General features: G+C 40.0%; 1 protein-coding gene across 1 annotated transcript; it reads right to left on the reverse strand.

Annotated features, from left to right (window-relative positions):
* Positions 1-335: 335 nt before the first annotated feature.
* On the reverse strand, positions 336-10,301 carry klhl38b (kelch-like family member 38b). The gene is made up of 5 exons (XM_034175361.1): positions 9,963-10,301; positions 7,490-8,710; positions 4,278-4,419; positions 4,097-4,202; positions 336-1,559 (listed from the first exon to the last, which is right to left on the reverse strand). Exons 2-5 carry the CDS (start codon positions 8,707-8,709, stop codon positions 1,270-1,272), a joined length of 1,758 nt encoding a protein of 585 aa, XP_034031252.1. The 5' UTR covers position 8,710; positions 9,963-10,301; the 3' UTR covers positions 336-1,269.
* Positions 10,302-24,006: the final 13,705 nt, after the last annotated feature.

A 24,006-nucleotide genomic window follows, 5' to 3' on the forward strand; every position in this document is an offset into this window, starting at 1 on the left:
GATACAGTCGTAAAAATCCAAAGAAACAGAAAGTACGAGTAGTACAGAAACTTCAATAAACCACAAAAAGGGGTAAAACCACTCATCTTAAATTCAGGTATTTACTGTGCAAATTTACTGCAAAAGCAAATATATAAACCATATAATAATAGATGGTATTATGAAAAATACAATATCAAAGTTTGCAGTACTGCATCATATGTGATCATATGACATTAACTGTGCATTGCATTCTATATTATACCAATAATTAATTTAGTTTAGGATTTATTTGTACATGTAATTTTTCAAGGGAAACGTGAAGCCATGAGATATATCTCGAATTATATTTGTCACTTTTTTAATACTGAAAAAAAAAACATTTATGCGAAGGTGAAGCAAAGACTGATGCAGATTTATATCAAACAGCACAAAGCTCCAGGATTTAAACATGACAAGTGAAATGTCATGATGTAAACAGTGCAAAAATAGAATTTTTTTTATTCGTGTTCCAAGAGGAGCGTGCAGCAGGATAACTCGACTTCAATTGTACGATAGAAAGTAGAAGGAAAGTGACAAGACAAAGTCAGTAGCAAAACTAACAGGAAAATGTTTCAAGAAAAAGTAGAAGAAAGTAACAAGAAAAAGTATCAAGAAAAACAAAACAGAAAGAGTAAAGGAAGAAAGTAAAAGGAAAAGATAAAAGTAACAAGAAAAAAACAACAACATATATTTATACATACATTTTTCACTATCAGTGTTACACTGAAGTAAACATTGCTTTTGTGTACAGAACTGTGCAAAAATCTATTTTTTCCTTCGTCAGTGAGCCAAAATGAAATGTGAAATATCCAAATATTGGTCTGCTGTTCCAACAAAAATCATTGTATTTTCTATTTCTTTAAATAAATAACAAATTATACAATGATAAACCTCACTGTTAAAAAAAAAATGAAGTATACTGTTAATATATGACAACAAAAAGACAATGATTCCTGAATAATTTAATTCAACGTAGGTTTCTTAAACATTGACCAACAGATAAAAAAATAAAAAAATAGTCATTTTATTGTGTAAACAAAGATGGTCACAGATATTTACTAGATTTTTATTATTTTCAAAGGCCTTATACACATTAAATGTGCCTAAATGTTTATTACAGTACTGTAAATGGAAACCGGAGAATTTGCTACACGCAAAATTAACCATATCGATAACTACTCTATTCCTGCATGAGCAAATTTTGATTGCCACATTCTTAAGTTAAAATGGCAATGATAAAATATGATGTTACGTGTTTGCCCATGTCTGTGTGACACAGGCCAACGTCAGGGAGCCGTGGTCAAACAGTTTATGAGGCAGGGACCCTTTTGAAGCCCACGTGTCTGTCTTTGGGTCATAACACTCGAAATTATCAGCATCCTTGATGACATCATGTCCACTGATGTAGCGCCCTCCTGTGATGTAGACAGTGTTATTGAGAACTGTGGCAGAGTGGTGCATCCTCCTCTCCTTCAGGTTGGCACACTTCGTGAAGCAGTTAGCCTTGGTGTCGTATGCAATCATTCTCCTGGTGTATCCTGTGACAACAGAGGAACAAGTTCATTCTGCAAAAAGTGCCAAGACATTTGAGGATCGAGCATATATATATATATATAAAAGAGTTTTTGCTGTTTTACTTCAAATTTTCAGAAGCCAAATTATGCCCATTTTTAAAGTTCTAAAAAGCACCTTAAAACTCTTTGGCATATTCATGGTTTCATGTTTTCTGATCTGTACCCTTAGCTAGTACAACCCCTGGCAAAATTATGGAATCACCGGCCTCGGAGGATGTTCATTCAGTTGTTTAATTTTGTAGAAAAAAAGCAGATCACAGACATGACACAAAACTAAAGTCATTTCAAATGGCAACTTTCTGGCTTTAAGAAACACTATAAGAAATCAAGAAAAAAATATGGCAGTCAGTAACGGTTACTTTTTTAGACCAAGCAGAGAAAAAAATATGGAATCACTCAATTCTGAGGAAAAAATTATGGAATCACCCTGTAAATTTTCATCCTTAAAACTAACACCTGCATCAAATCAGATCTGCTCGTTGACATTGACCCTGTGCCATGACATTGACCCTACTTGTCTTCTTGCAAGGAATGTTTTCGCAGTTTTTGCTCTATGGCAAGATGCATTATCATCTTGAAAAATGATTTCATCATCCCCAAACATCCTTTCAATTGTCCAAAATATCAACGTAAACTTGTGCATTTATTGATGATGTAATGACAGCCATCTCCCCAGTGCCTTTACCTGACATGCAGCCCCATATCATCAATGACTGTGGAAATTTACATGTTCTCTTCAGGCAGTCATCTTTATAAATCTCATTGGAACGGCACCAAACAAAACTTCCAGCAGCATCACCTTGCCCAATGCAGATTCGAGATTCATCACTGAATATGACTTTCATCCAGTCATCCACAGTCCACGATTGTTTTTCCTTAGCCCATTGTAACCTTGTTTTTTTCTGTTTAGGTGTTAATGATGGCTTTTGTTTAGCTTTTCTGTATGTAAATCCCATTTCCTTTAGGCGGTTTCTTACAGTTCGGTCACAGACGTTGACTCCAGTTTCCTCCCATTCGTTCCTCATTTGTTTTGTTGTGCATTTTCGATTTTTGAGACAGATTGCTTTAAGTTTTCTGTCTTGATGCTTTGATGTCTTCCTTGGTCTACCAGTATGTTTGCCTTTAGCAACCTTCCCATGTTGTTTGTATTTGGTCCAAAGTTTAAACACAGCTGACTGTGAACAACCAACATCTTTTGCAACATTGCGTGATGATTTACCCTCTTTTAAGAGTTTGATATTCCTCTCCTTTGTTTCAATTGACATCTCTCGTGTTGGAGCCATGATTCATGTCAGTCCACTTGGTGCAACAGCTCTCCAAGGTGTGATCACTCCTTTTTAGATGCAGACTAACGAGCAGATCTGATTTGATGCAGGTGTTAGTTTTGGGGATGAAAATTTACAGGGTGATTCCATAATTTTTTCCTCAGAATTGAGTGAGTCCATATTTTTTCGCTCTGCTTGGTTTAAAAAAGTAACCGTTACTGACTGCCACAATTTTTTTTTCCTGATTTCTTATAGTGTTTCTTAAAGCCAGAAAGTTGCCATTTGAAATGACTTTAGTTTTGTGTCATGTCTGTGATCTGCTTTTTTTCTACTAAATTAAACAACTGAATGAACATCCTCCGAGGCCGGTGATTCCATAATTATTGCCAGGGGTTTTATATATATATATATATATATATATATATATATATATATATATATATATATAAAATCAACCCTACTCAAATATAGTCTAAAAAATGTTGTGTAAACCCCCCCCCCCAAATTTAAAGGTATTATCGGTCTCAGTGTACTTCATTTTTAAGCACTGACATATAACCGTTCGCGGTTAATGTTGGAACATGTTTAATCAGAGTTTGCAGAAGTCTTGTTTACTCTCCTAACAATCAAATGCAAAATATTTGCACGATATAATGTTTATACCATTATATTTATTATATTACCAGCAGGGTACCTGGGCATTGATCTGTTTTGAGATCTCATAGACATTCGTGATTGTTTTGCCTTTGACAATATGGTTACTAGACAACCCTCATCCAACTCCGCTTTGATAGACACTCAAATCCAAAGGTATCTGGACATTACCCATTCCACTCTGCTTATTAGGGAATGGTTGCTAGGCAACCACTGCTTTAATTGTCTCAGATTAAAGCCATCAACAGTATCAAAGGCAGTGTTGTTTATGTTTGGGGGGTAGCCACAGTTACTCTTGCTAAGCAGCAGACCAGTCCAAACGTGACGCAGCTCATGTTGGTGACCATGTGGAATATCCTCTCTCAGCTTTGATGACCATCTTCTTGACCATCCAATATGCTCAAACTAAATATATTTAATTATTTAGATTTAAACCTATTAGTAAATTTATGAACAAACTAATCCATGAGGAGTAACAACAAGGTTATTTTCCCTGCGGAATGTGTTGAGGTTGGAAACAAAATGGCTCTATGTGTCACGTGTACTGGCCAGCTTCACTGTGGTCAACACCACGACCAATACCTCCAATGATGTAGATTTTATCATCAATAGCTGCGGCAGGAGCAGAGATGTTCTTCACCGTTCTGTTCTCCATCTTAGACCACAAGTTTCTGCCAATGTGATACACCTAAAGCAAGACATTGCATAAACAAATAGGTGGGTGAATGAATTAAAGAACAAATCCCTGAGTGGTGAACATTACCTGTATTATTCTGACCGAGGTGTGCATGGCATCTTCTCCTCCAAACATGTAGATCCTCTGGTTAGTAGCAGCTACCGCTGCATTCAGCACAGCTTCAGGCATGGGCGCCATCCTCTCCCACTGGTTGAACATGCTGTTGTACCTGATAGTACCGATGAAAAACGGATTAATATCCAATAAATTTGTGCATCTGGTTGTTTTATGAAGCACACTGGCAACAGGGCGTTCTAATTGACATCACTGGTCGCCATCTTAGGAGGGAAGTGCAGCATACAGAAAAGCATAAAGAAAGCAAGCTAATGTAGTTTCTCCACAAGGTACGATTACTCAAGTGTAATTTAAAGGATGATGCCACATTCCTGCATTACTGTTAGTGTGGCTGGCTGTCAAGTCTGAATTACTCGGCAGTATCAGCTCACTAGTAAGAAACTAGTATTAACTATCAGCTAATATTAGGCAACTTTTCCTTACTTCTGTTCAACTTGTCTGATCAAATAGGGACAGAGAAAGTCTATATATACAGTGAGGAAAATAAGTATTTGAACACCTACCAACCAGCAAGAATTCTGGCTCTCACAGACCTGTTAATTTTCTTTAAGAAGCCCTCTTATTCTGCACTTTTTACCTGTATTAATTGCACCTGTTTGAACTTGTTACCTGTATAAAAGACACCTGTTCACACACTCAATCAATCACACTCCAACCTGTCCACCATAGCCAAGACCAAAGAGCTGTGTAAGGACACCAGGGACAAAACTGTAGACCTGCACAAGGCTGGGATGGACCACAGGACAACAGGCAAGCAGCTTGGTAGAAGACAACAACTGTTATTATTTATTAGAAAGTGGAAAAAACACAAGATGACTGTCAATCTCACACAGTCTGGGATTCCATGCAAGATCTCACTTTGTGGGGTAAGGATGATTCTGAGAAATCTCAGAACTACACAGGAGGACCTGGTCAATTACCTGAAGAGAGCTGGGACCAGTCACAAAGATTACATTAGTAACACATGATGCTGTCATGGTTTAAAATCCTGCAGGGCAGCAAGGTCCCCCTGCTCAAGTCAGCACATGTCCAGGCCTGTTTGAAGTTCACCAGTGACCATCTGGATGATCCAGAGGAGGCATGGGAGAAGGCCATGTGGTCAGATGAGACCAGAATAGAGCTTTTTGGAATTAACTCCACTTACCATGTTTAGAGGATGAGAACAACCCCAAGAAAACCATCCCAACCGTGAAGCATGGGGGTGGAAACATCATACTCTGGGGGCGCTCTTCTGCAAAGGGGACAGGACGACTGCACCATATTGAAGGGAGGATGGATGGGGTCATGTATTGCGAGATTTTAGCAAACAACCTCCTTCCCTCAGTAAGAGCATTGAAGATGGGTCATGGCTGGGTCTTCCAGCATGACAATGACTCCAAACACACAGCCAGGGCAACTAAGGAGGGGCTCCGTAAGAAGCATTTCAAGGTCCTGGAGTGGCCTGGCCAGTCTCCAGACCTGAACTCAATAGAAAATCTTTGGAGGGAGCTGAAACTCAATCAATCAATCAATTTTTTTATATAGCGCCAAATCACAACAAACAGTTGCCCCAAGGTGCTTTATATTGTAAGGCAAGGCCATACAATAATTATGTAAAACCCCAACGGTCAAAACGACCCCCTGTGAGCAAGCACTTGGCTACAGTGGGAAGGAAAAACTCCCTTTTAACAGGAAGAAACCTCCAGCAGAACCAGGCTCAGGGAGGGGCAGTCTTCTGCTGGGACTGGTTGGGGCTGAGGGAGAGAACCAGGAAAAACTCCAAATCTGAAAGATCAAGAGATCTGTATGGAGGAGTGGACCAAAATCCCTGCTGCAGTGTGTGAAAACCTGGTGAAAAACGTTTGACCTCTGTAATTACAAACAAAGGCTACTGTACAAAATATTAACATTGATTTTCACAGGTGTCCAAATACTTATTTGCAGCAGTAACATACAAATAAATTATTAAAAAAAAATCATACATTGTGATTTCTGGATTTTATTTTTTTTAGATTATGTCTCTCACAGTGGACATGCACCTAAGATGAAAATTTCAGACCCCTCCACGATTTCTAAGTGGGAGAACTTGCAAAATCGCAGGGTGTTCAAATACTTATTTTCCTCACTGTAGTTCATGTTCTGGGTCAGAGGACCTTTAGCCTCTGAACATGGTTTCTTGGGGGAAAATTTTGTGGAAAGTCTCTGCTGTCTGCCATGTTTAATGCATAGAGTTACGATTTGATCACTGCTATCTCTTTAGGTATAACTGCACAAATGGTTTACGTGCAAGATTTGTGTGCACTAAATATGTATGTATAGTCAATGCAGCTGTGTAACAAGGAAAAGAAAAGTTCCGATTATAACACACATAAAGGGAGTGATGCTTCACTCTCTGAGAGCAGGACACAATTACACCACAAAATCTTTACATCTAAAATAGGTGGCTGCTATACTAATGTTTAAAATATATCACAGAAAAACTAGATGCATATGCATTAAAAGACATCTTTTTTCTGTCCACCTTTGATCATCCACTTTCTCTACAGCTACAACCACCAGAAAAAGCATAACTTTTTGACTTCTGTCTATTGATGGTATACGCCCCATTTGGGTGCTTGAACTGTCACAGTCACAACCAATGCTGGGGTCATATTTCAACCACAAAACACAGACTGAAAAACCCCTTTGTCCCTCAGGCCATCAGACTGTACAACATCTCACTCAGGGTTAGGAGGACGAACAGGAAGACAGAGGCCGGGAATGAGAGGAACAGTAGTAGCCAGTAAACCAGTATTGATCAGTATTTGTGGTATTTATATTGTGCATTTATATTTATATTTGCAAACTATTTTTCTTTTTTACTTTCACTTTTGATACTCTGTGTGCGTCTTACTCTGTGTACTGCTGTACAATGCTGCTGGAACCTCAATTTCCCTGAGGGAGTCTTCCCAAGGGATTAATAAAGTTCCTTCTAATGTAATGTAATCTAATCTAATCACTGGAAACGTGTGTCCAAATATTTGACTGGGAGTGTATATGTACAATTTGCTGAGAATAACTGTTGTGCATTGCGTTGGTGATGCTTTTACATGTTTGCATATCTCATAAAATGGCTGTCTGGAAGCTGTGGTTCAAGGGCTGGTGTTATCATTAGGGACATCTTATTAGCAACATACTGGTCTCACCTCTCTACACTGTCTGACACTCGTGTGTCAGGACCGACGCCACCCAGAACAAAGATAAAGTGCAGATAGGATACACTCTGGTGGGCAAAGCGTGGCTCTAGCATTGGCTCTGCTGTCCGCCAGTGGTTGGTCTTGAGTGAGAGGGTGTAAACGGTCTTACTGACTTGCCTACACTTTGTGTTTGTGACTAAGCCGCCAATAACATACAAGACACTGTGAAGGCCAACATAGGCGGCTTTGTACAGACGGATGGGTAGCTTGGCAAGCCACCGCCACTTCTGGTTCTTCTCATCAAAGACTAGAGCCTCCCTTGAAGTCTGTTCGTTGTTCTTCCTCCCTCCTACAACCACCAACATGTCACTGTAGGTGTAGCGCCTTGCCACTGACCAAAGAGGTTTTAAGTCAGGTGCTGAGTCGTCAGTCCATTTTGTGTCAACAGCAATCATGAGTCGCCGTACAGATTCAATGAGCTCAGTGCAGAGGGTAGAGGACTGGATCAGAGGGTCGTTGGCTATGAACTTGAAAAGGTAGGTGGGGTGGATGTAGCGAAGACGAACTTTCTTGAAGAGATCGCTGACAGTGCCACGTCTAGATAAAGGATCGTGGTGGATCCAAGCGACAAGTGTCTCAAACACCTGCTCCTCTTCTGCACAAAGATCATCATCCTCCAGGTATCCCATGAGCTCTGGTAACGATAGCTCACACAGATCCTCTGAGGCTGACACATCGGAGAAGCTCTTCAAGGCCATTTCCTTTGCCTTGTCTCTCAAACTGTTACAACTCATGATATCGGAGAGTCTTATCATGCTCAAGCAGTTGTGTGGACTAAGCTGCTGCTGGAGAAAACTAGAGCAGGCCTCAAAAAGGCGGCCATATTGTAACATGGATGCTGCTTGCATAAGAGGCAGCACAATATCCATGCTGATGCTCACAAGTCCTGTGTAAACATAATCGACAATGCTCCGCAGAATGGACCAGCTGATGTTCTTCAAGTCAATTTTGGCTTGCTGTCTCTCTATGAAGTTACTGCAGAACATGGCTCGGAAGTAAGGGCTGCTGGACACCAGGACGCTACGGTGGCATGGGATCTCTCTGGCATCCGAACACAACCACACATCGGTCAGGATGTTCTCCTGTCTCAGCCCGTTGAGCTCAAGAAGCAAATTGGAGGAATGTTCGTTGTCCTTATAGCTGAAGACTTCAACAACTGGTTGGTCCATACTGCAGGAAGAGAGTATGTTATTGTAAAAAAAAAATGTTTCCAAAAAAAAAAAAATCTTACTGTAAATCAGCTAAAGTTTATTTTATCCCCATGGTTTACGTAGTTTGAGTAACTGGATCTGAAATCAACAGTGTCTTTTCAAGGATTTTTTTTTTTTTCAATAAATTACGTCTTCTACCTCCAGTGATGAGCCTATCTTAAAACAGATGGGGCATTGCCGCACTATTTACTGATCAGAACGTATGAAACGTCCCAGATCAAATGGTTTATCTGATAGGTATCGTACTAATCACACTAATCATAATGTTCTGAAGCACTGTATGAAGATAATGTATCTTACTAAGTCCACCACTGTGCCGGCTTAAGAGCCATAGTCTAACTGTGGAATGGTTTATAGAAGGGGTGATATATCATGTTTCAGTAGGCCACTGAAGTTTTTTTTAGGGGAAGATATATTGTCCAAATGGACAAAAATTACGTTTTTTCATCTAGAGATCCCTTAAGTGGATAATTACAGCCCTTTTTAGGGTAGGGGTTAAAGAGGCCAAACAGTGACATAGTCAAAATGTGCATTATATTTTTCAAGGCTAACTGAGGCGCTGCCTATATGTGGCGCTTCAAGTCACAAGTCACAGACATTTTGGGCTACATTTGGGACCCTCCCAGGGCCTGTGCCCTGAATAAGCCTTGCTCATTTATGCATATTTGGATACACTGGGACAAGTTCTTTCCAAATTAGCATAAATAGCGGTGGCTTAGTTAGGGCGCTTTTGCATAGGTGGCGCTGTTTATGTTAAGAACATGATATTTGGCGATTTTCATTTGGCCATATCTCGGTGCGCCCCCTATGGATATAAGCTCTAGATGATATCAGGAAGGCTTTTTGCTCTTTAATATAGGGCTTTGTCTGTTGGGTATGATCACACTATTCTGACTGTTGTGATCATTTTAGACAACATTCGCATCATCATCATCATCATCATCATCATCAGATTAAATTCAGATACAGGATTGGAAAATGAGATTCAGGGCAATTCAGACAGAAATGTGAACACAGCCTGTTTAAGTTACTGGAACAGCCTGGAAAAGAAAATACAGCAATAATAAATGAATTAAATAAAATTATGAGCAGAAATATATTAAGACTTTGAAGAACACTTATCAAACTCAAACAATAAATGTTTACAGCAGAACCAACATGAGGTGTTGGACAAACCCAAAGCAGTGATCCCTGTGGATGTCAGGTCTTACCTTTACCTCCTGTGTCCTGTTCCAAGATTGATGGTGTTCCCGGTTTGTTTTCGGATCAAAGATGTCAGCAGAAGCCGTGTCTTGACATGTTCCTGTGTTGTTTTCGCCCTGGCTGCTTGTGTTGACGCTGTGTTCCAGATGGGACTGAGTATTTGCAGAAGTGTTTGGAGTTCTGTTGGTTGTTGTGGTGTCTCTCTCCACGAGGCCTCTGTGTGCATTCCTGCACTAAAAATAGAGCGAACACTCACATGTGACACGTTACCGAGGTCTTTCTCACCGCGTGTCTCCGTCGCTGTCCAACTCTGCTTTTCTTATTTCATACCCCTCCGATTTTGATTCTGGTCTCATCTTTCTTGTCTGTGGTTCCACATGATAAAAGCAGCACTGTTACTCAATAACACATTTTGTTGGCTTCTCTCGCTGCTGGCTGGACACACGGATACATAAAACAGGATTAGGTTACCTTAGAAACCACACAAACAAGGTCTGTCTGTGAGGAAAGGATCAAACAAAATCCCAGACTATCCAGCCACGGCCGTTTTAAGATAGTGACAGTGTAAATAAGCATTTAGTGAAATCTGCTGCAGATTTATGACTTAACACTGTTGGCTACATTGTTACAGAGGACGATGATGTTTGCATTTTCTATCTCTGTGTTTGTTGAGGTTTTTTCTAGTGTTTCCAGTTTTACAGAAGCCTCAAGGCCAGAATTATGAGTCAAAAATAAGATCTTCTAGTGTTAAAAAGTCAGAATTATAACATTCTATATGACAACTATAATTTAAAAAAATTGAGTTAAGTCATAATTATGAGACACAAACTCAATGTTTCACTGTTTGGGTTCATAATTATCCTATCCACTTTATTTATATAGCACATTTAACAACAAAGACGTTTCCAAAGTGCTGCACATAGAATTAACATACATAAGACCCCAATAGTCGTGAAATAAATTAAAAAATAAGTAAAATAACAATAAAAATAAATAAAACATGCAAAGATAAAAAAAATTATAAAATCAACAAAAAATAAATAAATACAGCATACAAAAGATAAAACCACTAAAATCAACCTGGATTTAAAAAACAATAAAAAACTAAACAATAAAACAGAGGACCACACAACTCACGTGGTGTTAAAAACCATAGAATAAAAGTGGGTTTTCAGACGAGACTTAAAACACTCCACTGTGGGGGCTGTTCGGACGTGGAGGGGCAGAGTGTTCCAAAGTCTGGGACCAGCCACAGAGAAAGCTCTGTCCCCCCGGTTTTAAGTCTCATCTTAGGGACCACGAGCTGGAAATGGCCCTCAGACCTCAGAGCACGCTCCGAAGAGTAAGTTTGGAGGAGGTCAGTAATGTATTGAGTAATGTTATAATTATGAGAATGAACTAAAAATGGTACCATTCTAAGCCATTATTATGAACTAAACAGTCCAAAATATAACTTCATAAATTACAACCATGATAAGAAAAGTCACAATTATGAGTTAAGTAATAATAACTTTGTAAATTATTACTATGATTAAAAAAGAATTACGAGTTGAGTTGTAATTATGAGATACAAAGTCAATGTTTCACTGTTCTGATTCGTAATTATAAGCAGCAACTGTATAACAAATTATAACTGAGGAAGAAAGTTAAAATTATGGGTGTCTTAGTTATAAGACAATAAGTCAAAATTTCATCTTTGTGAATCATAGTTTTTATTGAGGTCATAAACATCATGCCATTGCCCCCCCCCCCCCCCCCCCCCAAAAAAAAAGCCTTGTTTTCTCTTCTCTGACAAAAATTGAGCAGTACCAGCTTGAGCCCAGAAGGTGGCGGTGTACTCGTTTGCATGTTCCACAGTTCTGGACAGTCAGTGCAGCGATCAACAAATGTGCTTTTTCAAAGTCTGCTGAGACAGACTTGGACTCTTTCTTCAGTTCTTGATCACAAAAATAATTCAGTTCATTGTGTTTGCAGTCAGCAGGGTGGAAGATTTGATTTGGGCTCCTGCAGCAAAAAAAAAAAAAAAATATAGTGCAAAACATATTTTAACTTACAAATGATGAAAAGAAAGATGAAGCAAAACACTCAGAATTAAACAGCTCCATCTAGTGTTTATGCACCTGCAAGAAGTTGGCAGTTGTGGAAAAAGAATACTTCATTTTCTAAGGAACATAACACTGAAATACTAGAGCACTGCTTAGAGCACAACCCTCTACCAACACTAGTTTCCAATTCCACAAATTTTTATCTTGGAAAAAAAATTTCAAGGTCAAAGTCCTGTTAGAAGTGGCTTTTTATAAGCTAAATTAGATGTGATCAAATAGTAGGTATTTAGTTCATGAACTTGAATAAAAGGGTTTTTTAAATTGTTGGTGTTGTCAATATTTTTTTCAGTTTTTGTCAACCAAATCCACAATCCAGATCAGATCCGGATCAAACATTTTCCGGTGATAGTGAGTGCCAGTCTGTACCTCACTTTCAAATATGACAGTGACTGCAGCACGTTTGATTAAGATATAATGTAAAATATACATTAAAAGGGGTTTTCAATGTTAAATTTAAATGACCACAAAATCTGTGATCTGGATCAGATCCATATTAACCTCTGTCAGTTGATAAAGGATACCATTCTACATAACACTCTCAAATATGAAAGAAATGATGATTTTGAAAGAATGATGAATTTTTGAAAATTAATTCAATGTTAAAGGGTAGGGATTTGTCCAAATTTCCAAGATTTTTCCTGACTTTGACCTTTGACCTATGACTTTAATTTAATCAGGCCTTGCCTATCAGGATATGAATCCTCTGTAAAGATTTCATAAGAATATATGAAAAATTGTGGGTTACAGGCAGTTCACAAGCAGACAAACAGGTGCAGAGTTAAAAATGTGACAATGTACGAGGTCTATTAGAAAAGTATCCGACCTTATTATTTTTTTCAAAAACCATATGGATTTGAATCACGTGTGATTACATCAGACATGCTTGAGCCCTCGTGGGCATGCGAGAGTTTTTTCACACCTGTCGGTTACGTCATTCGCCTGTGGGCAGTCTTTGAGTGAGGAGTGGCCCACCCTCTCGTCGTTTTTTCATTGTTTAGGAATGGCTCAGAGACTGCTGCTTTGTTTGATAAAATTTTTTTCAAAAACTGTAAGGCACAACTGAGTGGACACCATTTGATAAATTCAGCTGCAAAATTTTAACGGCTGATGAGAGATTTTGGTCTGGTAGTGTCGCTTTAAGGACGGTCCACGGTGCCTGATGGCGATCTGCACTTCGAGGCGGCAGCGTCTCGCTGTTTCAAGTTGAAAACTTCCACATTTCAGGCTCTGTTGACCCAGTAAGTCGTCAGAGAACAGAGAACTTTCAGAAGAAGTCGGCATGAGGAGTTTATGCGGACATTCCACTGTTAAAGGTCATTTTGTAATGAAAGAACGTGCGGGCAGAGTCGCATGTCGGGCCGCACCTGACCGCGGGGGGTCGCGACAGGAAAAACACCTCCGTTGGAAAACTTAACAGCCAAGTTGGAACATGCCCAGCTGTTAAACAATTTCTCAGTTACTCACTTGTTGAAAGCCATCCAAAGTCGCCTGAATTTTTCAAATGGTTTTCAACACGGAGGTGTTTTTCCTGTCGCCGCACAGACGCATTTGCGTCGTCGACAAGGAAACGACTCGGCGAATTTGCGCGCACGTTCTTTCATTACAAAATGACCTTTAACAGTGGAATGTCCGCATAAACTCCTCATGCCAGCCTCTTCTGAATCTTCTCTGTCTCTCACGACCGTCCTGGGTCAACAGGAGCCTTAAATTAGGATGATTTCAGCGCGACGTCCCCGCTCCATGGGAAGTCCTTAAAGTGACAGAAACACCCCATAATCTCTCATCAGCCGTTACACTTTTCACTGACAACCAGCTGAATTTCTCGAATAGTGTCCACTCGGATATCCCTCACAGGTCCCGAAAAAAAGTTGATAAAGCAACGCGCGCCGTACTCGAGCAGCGTCTCAAACAAAGGAATTCAGCCGAGAGGGCTGGACCAGTGCTCACTCAAAGCCTGCCCACAGGGAAATGATGTCACCGACACGCGTGAAAAAACTCACGCACTGCGCACGAGGGTTCAAGCATGATTGGTGTAATCGCATGTCATTCAAATCCATATAGTTTTTTATAAACCTGCTGGTTAGTTTTATAAGATACCTCGTACATCATAAAGTTTAAAGCCCCTGTTACACATAGCAAGAATGTGGAGGAAACATTCAACATGGCAAATATTGCCATAATCCAACGCAGCTGGGAGGAAAAGAGGTGTGGCCAGCTGTGGTCCGAATGCATCCGGACTGCCTCGTGCACACCTGCAGAATGCAGCCCAGACATATTTCAGACAACAGTCAGACGACACAGACTGCTCTCAGACGGCACCGACATTGGACCTGTCACTCACTCACCCACGCAATCAAATCTCTGCTTGTCCTCACATTCCCAGCGCTAAACTGACCTCTCATCAGTGTGTGTCTCACATGACGGAGTGCGCACATGTACATGTGTAGAACATGTAATCCGAGTGATGAGTGCTCAGCTGCGTGCATGTGTTCACAATGGCTGATTGATCAGTATATATACTTGCATTGCTGGGTTTTATTTTTCTGGCTGGACTCCGTAACTGCTGTTGAACTGTGCTGGCAGTGCGCCAACTTCCCACATGTGCGCAGCTTTCAGATGCAGCCAGTGGACTTTTTTTTTTTTTTAAACTCTTCAGTGTTGTCATTTTACTTGATACACATCTTAACACAACTGTAGTTGGATTATCGTTGTGGGACGGCGCTTCACATGGGATTTATTCATAACACAGGTGGATTATGCTTTTGTCATCTGATCGACGTTGCCAGCACACAGCGCAGCTGGGTGAAAGGGACTTGACCAGCTCTCTGCATTGCGCTGTGGAACGCGTGGTACCGGAGGTGAGTTACGTTTGTTTATGTCGTCATGTGGCTGGGCAAACATTTTCCCATCATACCTGATACAGACTTAGGAGGTGAATGTGTAATAATACATGTGCTATGGCCGTGATATCCTGTTCAGCTGCATTGCAGCACTGCACCGAGCCTCTGACATGCACACAGTGCCACATACATGTTATTACATACTGTAACAACATTTTCTTCGCTCTCCCTGGCCGGGGTCCAGTGGAGGTGGACAAACGTGGCACAACATGTCAGCAGGCTTTGCTGTGATTGATCGATCTCAGAGCTCAATCATCCGCAATCAGATCGTTTCAAATGCTGTTTTGATGCCGTCAGAATATCAAATCAAATCAAATCAATTTTATTTATATAGCACCAAATCACAACAAACAGTTGCCCCAAGGTGCTTATATTGTAAGGCAAGGCCATACAATAATACGGAAAAACAATATGTAAATAGTGATCAGATGGTCATCAGATTACATATGGATCGCTGTCGGATAGGTGTCCCATCTCGACAGCGCCCAGCGAGTTTTGAACATGTGTGTCACACTCGGGGCCACCAGCTGATTTTGACCAACTGTGTCGACTTCCGCAGATGGCTGTCAGAACGTTTTGGAACTGAAATCCAACACTTTTCGGGTGTACGCCAGTTCATAAATACTCTGGGTGATTCTGGCTATGTGTGACGGGGGTATAAGAGTTGTACATTTTGTCCAGAAAATGACAGAAAACAGCTTGATGCTGTGATACACAGCCATGCTATAAACTGGAATCACAATCAGATTTATTAAGATGGTTTTCACATACAAGGTGTATAATAATAACCATAAACATAGTGCATGGTGATTCAGAGAAAGAACAGACATACTGCAGACAGTAACACTGTGCCAGGAATCCACTCAATATAATGTTGCAATAAAAAAGTGACAAACTGCAGCTGCTGGTGGCAGAAATAAGATGTGAAGTTTGTAATTTATTTATTTATTTATTTTTTTAGATTCTGTCACAGTTGAAGTGTACCTACGAAAACAATTACAGACCTCGCCATTCTTTGTAGATGGGAAAACTTGCAAATCAACAGTGACTCAAATACTAATTTGCCTCAGTGTATTTGTGGTGCAAATTTGGTGAGAATCTGTGAAGTAGTTTTGATGTAATCCTTCAAAGCCTATCGAAAGTGAAATTTTTATCCAGAATCTGGATCCGGATCTAGATCCAGATCTGGATCAGGATCACCTCCAAAATTTAATGGAGTCTTACTTGGCCTAATATGTATCTGTGGTGATATTTTTGTCAAAATCCGTACAGTAGTTTTGACGTAATCCTGCTAAAAGACAGACAGACAAATAAATAAATAAATGTCAATGATTTTATTACATCCTTGGCAGATGTAAAAATTTAAAAAGCATGATATATTTTGGGTTCATACTGTCTGTAATGAAGCAGAAGTCAAATTAACCTTCAGGATCACTGTTTGTTTTTGTTTGTTGTTTGTTTGGTTGTTTTTGTTTTTTTGCATTTTCCATACCATCCTAACTTTTTTTGATTTTGAGTTGTAGATTGTCTTCATATTTTAGGAATATAATATAATTTTAAACTACACTAAGACTGCCACAGTCAGCTGAAACTTTTAAAAAAACACTTAAAGACATGCTTGTTCTTAAAGCTTTTTCTTAATTTTTTTTTTTTTTACTGTGTTTTATTGTGCTTTTATGGTAGCGCCTTGAGATTGACTTGCCAAATGTAAGGCGCTTTATAAATCAAATTTATTACTATTATTTAAATTAGTATCAAGTTATTATTTATTGCAAAACCACATTCATTGTTTGTTTTGGGGCGCAAATCACAGTTGGTCGAGGTCCATCCAACCGGGTAAACTTGATTTCTTTAGAAGTCAACTCAGGCTTGCTTGTGAACTTGTTTGCCCAATCAGGAGCGGCTTTTTAACACACACACACACGCACACACACGTATCCGAGGCATAGCTGGTGATTGCATCCTTAAGTTAAGCGCACTATCGCTGTCCCGTCACCTTGACAAAACTGAATCATTAATGTCTGCCTCAGGCAATAACCTATATTAAATGTTACGGCTTTGGCGCGTTGTGTGCAGCGGCATTTTCATGCAGCTGTGTTGCTGTTGCCACCCACCGCCTGCTACGCTGATTCATATCACAAAATGATTATCTTCTCATAAGCACATGGTCTAATAGAGGCTATACCCAGAGGATTTAGATTCCACTGATTAGTGCTGTGTGCGCATGAAGGGCAGAGAGCTCCAACAAAAGACACACAATATGGACAGTGAATTCACTTTGTGTCTATTTTCTGTTGTGAACTTCACTCATTTCGGTTCCAAAGGTTGCCCGATACACGGATGAAGGAAAACAGAGGCGGAATTTGCCTTAAACGAAGGAGACAAGCTGGCTAAAAATCCAACAGAATGATGCTCTTCATCTCTGCTTGCCCAAATAAACCCTTCTATATTAGAGATTCTTGTGTGTTTAATTATAATCCAAAAGTCAATCATAGAGCAATTAAAAAGCACTAAGATCTCCGGCACGTAATTCATGTGGCAGTGATGTTTTTGGGATCAAACCACTGTTTGACTCTGTGTCTGTTCAGCTCAGAAACATGTTTCTGTCCTGCGGCTCTCACTTTGTACCCGAGTCTCTTTCTTGTTGTTGAATCGTAAATCTCAGGCCTGCTTTGACGCACATTCGTTTGTCCCTTTGTCGCTTCTGCTTAGATGATTGGCCCAACCAGCGTCGTAGAGGCACTGATTCCTCACTTGACTAGCTGCACTCAGAGCTCCGGTGGTTGCGTCACACTGCCACCACAGATAGAATCTCCTCTGAGCGTCGCTGTGTCAAATTCAAACATGGAGAGCCAAGCTTTGCTCCAAAATGCCCCGTCAGGCCGTGTTTTAGTAAAGCCATCAACCATGCCGTCTATTCTGCAATACAGGAAATTTAACATTAACATGGTTTTAACTTAATATAACTTAAATGCTGAAAAACTAGAACTTGGAAAAAAAAAACTCAATTAAAAAGGATTCACTGCCAGATTTTTGGAATTTTATGAACAAACTCTATGATTATAATTAAGTCCAACTTACCTCCTCAACTAGACTTAACTCGTCTTGTGCAGAAACTCCCAACACCTGCGTTGCCTCAGAAAGCTTTAAGAGACCGAATTCACGCATCTGTTCACAGCAAAGTGAATGCAGGCTGAGATCGGAATTATGCCCCACCCGCAAGGAATTATAGGTCACTGAATTAGGGAATACAGTTGTATGCAAAAGTTTGGGCACCACTGACAATTTTCATGATTTTCCTTTATAAATCATTGGTTGTCTGGATCAGAAATTTCAGTTAAATATATCATATAGCAGACAAACACACTGATATTTGAGAAGTGAAACAAAGTTTCTAGTATGTACAGAAAGTATGCAATAATTATTTAAACAAAATTAGGGAGGTGCATAAATTTGGGCACCCTTGTCATTTTTATCACTTTGAATACATTTAGCACTAATTATTGTAACACAAAATTGGTTTGGTAAGCTTATTGACCCTTGACCTCCTTACACAGGTGAATCCAATCATGACAAAGGGTATTTAAGGTGGCCCTTTGCAAATGTCTCTCCTCTTTGCATCTCTTCTAATGAGTGGCAACATGGAGCCTCTAAACAACTCTCAAATGACCTGAAAACAAAGATTGTTCAACATTATGATTTAGGGGAAGGATACAAAAAGCTATCTCAGAGATTTCAGCTGTCAGTTTCCACTGTGAGGAACATACTGAGGAAATGGAAGACCACAGGCACAGTACTAGTTAAGGCCCGAAGTGGCAAGCCAAGAAAAAGCTCAGATAAGCTGAAGCAAAGGATGGTGAGAACAGTCATAGTCAACCCACAGACCTGCTCCAAAGACCTACAACATGATCTTGCTGCAGATAGTGTCTCAGTGCATCGTTCAAGTATATGGTGCACTTTGCACAAGGAGATGCTATATGATGCTGTAATGCAAAGGAAGCCTTTTCTGCATACACACCACAAACAGAGTCGCTTGAGGTATGCTAAAGCACATTTGGACAAGCCAGCTTCATTTTGGAATAAGGTGCTGTGACTAATAAAACTAAAACTGAGTTATCTGGATATATATCTGGCTGAAAAAGAACACAGCATTCCAAGAAAAACAGTTGCTACCTACAGTAAAATTGGAGGTGGTTCCATCATGCTGAGTGGCCAGTGCAGGTACTGGGAATCTTGTTAAAGCTGAGGGTCACATGGTTTCCAGTCAATATCAGCAGATTCTTGAGAAGAATGTTCAGTGACAAAGTTGAAGTTGTGCCGGGGCTGGATCTTTCAACAAGACAACAACCCTAAACACTGCTCAAAATCTACTAAGGCATTCATGCAGAGGAACAAGTACAATGTTCTGGAATGGCCATCTCAGTCCCCAGACCTGAATATTATTGAAAACCTGTGGTGTGATTTTAAGCAGGCTGTCCATGCTCAGAAACCAACAAACCTGACTGAACTGGAGATGTTTTGTAAAGAAGAATGGTCCAAAATGCCTTCAGCCAGAATCCAGACTCTCATTGGAAGCCATAGGAAGTGTTTAGAGGCTGTTATTTCTGCAAAACGAGGATCTAAATATTGATGTATTTTTTCTGTTGGGGTGCCCAAATTTATGCATCTGCCTAATTTTGTTTAAAGAATTATTGCACACTTTCTGTAAAACCTATAAACTTCATTTCATTTCTCAAATATCAGTGTTTGTCTGCTATATGATATATTTAACTGAAATTGCTGATTCAAACAACCAATGATTTATAAAGGAAAATCATGGAAATCATCAGGGGTGCCCTAACCTTTACATACAACTGTACGTAGGTGGGTTCTGGAATTCATCAAAGGCCAGTCATTGGGGTTATTGGGGTCAGGGTCATTGGCATTAAAAAAAAAATCAAAATTTCACTTTTCACCAAACTTTGCACACATATGAAGATGGGTTGTAGAATTGGGCAGCCAAGATCAGATTAATCAAAGGTCAATCACTGGGGTCAAAAGTCAAAGTTTTTCGCATGGATTTGCACCAAATTTAATACAAATATAGATGGGTTGTAGAATTGCTCAGGCAAGATCAAATTCACCAAAAGTTGGTGAGGTCAGCCTATGGGATCAGGCTGTTTTTTTTTTTTTTTTTTTTTTTTTTTTAACTCTGATTGGCACCAAACCTTATACACATATGTAGGTGGGCTGTAGAATTGCCCCTGGGAGATCAAATTTACAAATGATCAAAAATTGGGGTCAAGGTCTTTGGTTTTAAAGGTCAGATGTTACATTTGTCACTTCGTTTTGCACCAGATGTGGAACACTTTTGGAGGTGGGTTATGGAATTGCTCAGCAAAGTCAAATTTGTCGAAGGTCAGTTGGTGAGGCAAAGGTCATCTCTGTTTGTTGCTGCTCCTCCCAGGTCCTTTTGCTGATTTCACCAAAGTTAGTACGGCAGTGAAAGTCTACAACAAAATTGTCAGGAACAAAGAATTTGGCTTTCAACCCAGTTTGGTCCAAATGTGGCACACACATGAAAGCAAAGCCAGCCAGCAGTCAGTCATTTGGGTGAAGGTCAAGGTCATTGTGGACAAATATCAGATAGTCAAGCTCTCACTGTCTTCATGCCATGTTACCTATAGTTTTGTACAAGTAAAACAAACATACAGATAGAAATTCAGTCAGTCTGACGTTCATATTGATGGCCAGTTTTAGATTTCACTGCTTCACCTCGTCTGGAAGCTCCTGGACAATGAAAGGAAACCAGAATATCCGGAGAGAACCAGAAGAGCCCCATGCTGGATTCAAACTCACAACCTTTGATGTGTGATCAAACTATGCATTGTCGAAAACAAGTCTAAAAGTGTTAAAGGAAACATTTCTATGAGGGATGCACTGATGCTGTTATTGGTGTTCCGTTTGTGTACTCCCTCATGTCATTTTTCTAAACTTACTTACCCGAACTCCAGGACAGAAAATAAAAATAGGAGTCAGCAGTTTGGCTATATTTTAAAATAAGTAAAGACAACAAAAGTAAAGCAGTTTGTAACCTTTGGTCTGCAAAATTGTCAAGAGGGAGAGAAAAGTAGCTCGAACAATACGAGCTGTGTGTTAACGCAACGACTTGAGTTTGTGAACAAAGATGCTTATTCGTGTGGTTTGTGGCAGTAGGAAGTGGCCGACACTCGCTGACGTAGCAGATTATCAAAAATCTCTGTGAAACATCAGGAAAGGCTCACTTCAGGGGTCCAAGTTTCCTGTTTTCAATGCAGGTTGACGTAGATCAGCAGAAGGTGACGTTTGGCGACGATCCGCTGATTTGCTATTAGCTATGGATCAACTTTCGCATTTGGAGGGTAGACGCTTTCGTAGCGCTCTCCATGGAGCAGTAGTGTAACTTGGCAGAGCTGATTTCCAGATCAATGCTTGTGACATCAAAATTTATAACCTCGATGTAACGTTGCGTTTGCGTCACTTGCTCCTGGTGTGTCGTCGTGACAGGTTGTACATATTCCTTCAAGTTTCTTCATATTTCTTCATGCCAAAGGGATCCAGAGTCGCTGGTTCATCCAGTCCAGCCTCCGACATTGGCCGGCGGAGGCGAACAGAGCACTAATGATGTACTTGGAGCAGGTAACGTAGCGGTAGTAGAGCTCAACTTATGCTAGCATTCGTTTTCATGAACATCGAAGATTTTAACCATGTTGAAAATTTTTCCAGGACCACAACAAATATCTATGCTGCCAACTGACGTCATTGTAGCTCTGGTGAAGTCTGACGGACCTCAGCGGTGGTCAGTGGTAAACAACTTTTGTCTCTGTCGGCAAATGCCAGTCTAATTGTCAGATGTTATTCAGAGAGAAGTTGAATTGTGTGTGCATCTGGAAAGTATTCACAACGTTGCACTTTTTCCACATTTTATTCTACTACAGCCTTATTCCAAAATGGATTAAATTAATTTTTTTTTCTTCAAAATTCTACACACAATACCTCATAATGAAAATGAGAAAAGAGTTGTTTTTTGGTGAGATTTTTGAAAATTGTGACCCTTAATTGGAGTTGAAGGTGAGTGAGTGAGTAATCACATGTACATAAGTATTCACAGCTTTTGCCATGGAGCTCAAAATTGAGCTCAGGTGCCTCCTGTTTCCACTGATCATCCTTGAGATGTTTCTACAGCTTAATTGGAGTTCACCTGGGGTAAATTCAGTTGATTGGACATGATTTGGAAAGAAACACACCTGTCTACATATAAGGTCCCACAGTTGACAGTCAGAGCACAAACCAAGCAGACCTCTGAGACAGGATTGTCTTGAGGCACAAATCTGGGGAAGGGTACAGAAACATTTCTGTTGCTTTGAAGGTCCCAATGAGCACAGTGGCCTCCATCATCTGTAAATGGAAGAAGTTCCAATCATCCAGGACTCTTCCTAGAGCTGTTCAAACTGAGCAAGCGGAGGAGAAGGGCCTTAGTCGGGGAGGTGACCAAGAATCTGATGGTCACTCTGTCAGAGCTCCAGCATTCCTCTGTGGAGAGAGGAGAACCTTCCAGAAGGACAACCATCTTTGCAGCAATCCACCAATCCGGCCTGTATGGTAGAGTGTCCAGACGGAAGCTGCTCCTTAGTAAAAGGCACATGGCAGCCCACCTGGAGTTTGACAAAAGGCACCTGAAGGACTCTCAGATTACGAGAAACAAAATTCTCTGTTCTGGTGAGACAAAGACTGAACTCTTTGGCCTGAATGCCACGTGTCATGTTTGGAGGAAACCAGGCACCATCCCTACAGTAAAGCATGGTGGTGACAGCATAATGCTGTGGGGATGTTTTTCAGCAGCAGGAACTGGGAGACTAGTCAGGATTGAGGGAAAGATGAATGCAGCAATGTACAGAGACATCCTGGATGAAAACCTGCTCCAGAGCGCTCTTGACCTCAGACTGGGGTGACGGATCATCTTTCAGAAGGACAATGACCCTAAGCACACAGCCAAGATATCAAAGGAGTGGCTTCAGGACAACTCTGTGAATGGCTTTGCATTGACGCTCTCCATCCAACATGATGGAGCTTGAGAGGAGCTGCAAAGAGGAATGGACCAAACTGCCCAATGATAGCTGCATCAACTTTGTGGCATTATATTCAAGAAGACTTGAGGCTGTAATAGGTGCATCAACAAAGTATTGAGCAAAGGGTATGAACACTTATGTACATGTGATTTCTTAGTTTTTTTGTTTGTTTGTTTGTGTAATTTTTTAATAAATTTGCAAAAATTAAAAAAAAACCTTTGTCATGTTGTCATTATGGGGTGCTGTGAGTAGAAGTTTGAGGGGAAAAAATTATTTACTCCTTTTTGGCATAAGGCTGGAACCTAACAAAATGTGGAAAAAAAAAGTGAAGCACTAATACTTTCTGGATGCACTGTAAACTGGGCTCATCTGTGCACATATTTGTAATTTGTAGACATACTCTATTACTTAGTATTTGTACATTCTAATGGCAAGTACTCATCAACACATATTTGTAATCACTATTTGTTCATTGTAATCAGTCAGTCTCTGCATTTTATACACTTTTCAGCAAGACACACAAGCCTCATTTCCTTTTCCTCCCACATGAACCGGAATTTATGAAGGAAGAATGTTCGGTGAGAATGTGTGTACCTCATGCATACTTCATACAATGTGTACACACATTTTTCAGAGCAAATCAAGCCTGATATTGTGAAGAAGTGAAAAATACGGCGAGATGGAGTTTAACATAAAACAAAGCAGCTACTGTTACAGAGTTTGCATTTGTTATTGTCATTAATAAATTATTTCAGTTCACACACACACAGGTATTTTTATTACTGCCATATGTAGTATTTGCTGTTGACTAGGTGCCCTGTAAATAACTGAATGTGCACTAAGGTTTATCAGCTCTTTCATTATTTATTGATTATAGGTCTTGTAGTCACAGACATTACTTTTTCTATTTAGTGGCGTTTCTTTTGTTTGTGATTCCAGAAATGAGACAATCAAATGAAA

Source organism: Thalassophryne amazonica, chromosome 7, assembly GCF_902500255.1.
Source record: "Thalassophryne amazonica chromosome 7, fThaAma1.1, whole genome shotgun sequence".
Lineage (NCBI taxonomy): Eukaryota > Metazoa > Chordata > Actinopteri > Batrachoidiformes > Batrachoididae > Thalassophryne > Thalassophryne amazonica.

Coding starts and splice junctions, on each gene's coding strand:
- klhl38b (XM_034175361.1), bottom strand. CDS start 8,709: ATGGACCAACCAGTTGTTGAAGTCTTCAGCTATAAGGACAACGAACAT. Junction 4,203..4,277: donor CCTCGGTCAGAATAATACAG/GTAATGTTCACC, acceptor GTCTTGCTTTAG/GTGTATCACATTGGCAGAAA. Junction 1,560..4,096: donor TAAAATCTACATCATTGGAG/GTATTGGTCGTG, acceptor CTGTTGTCACAG/GATACACCAGGAGAATGATT.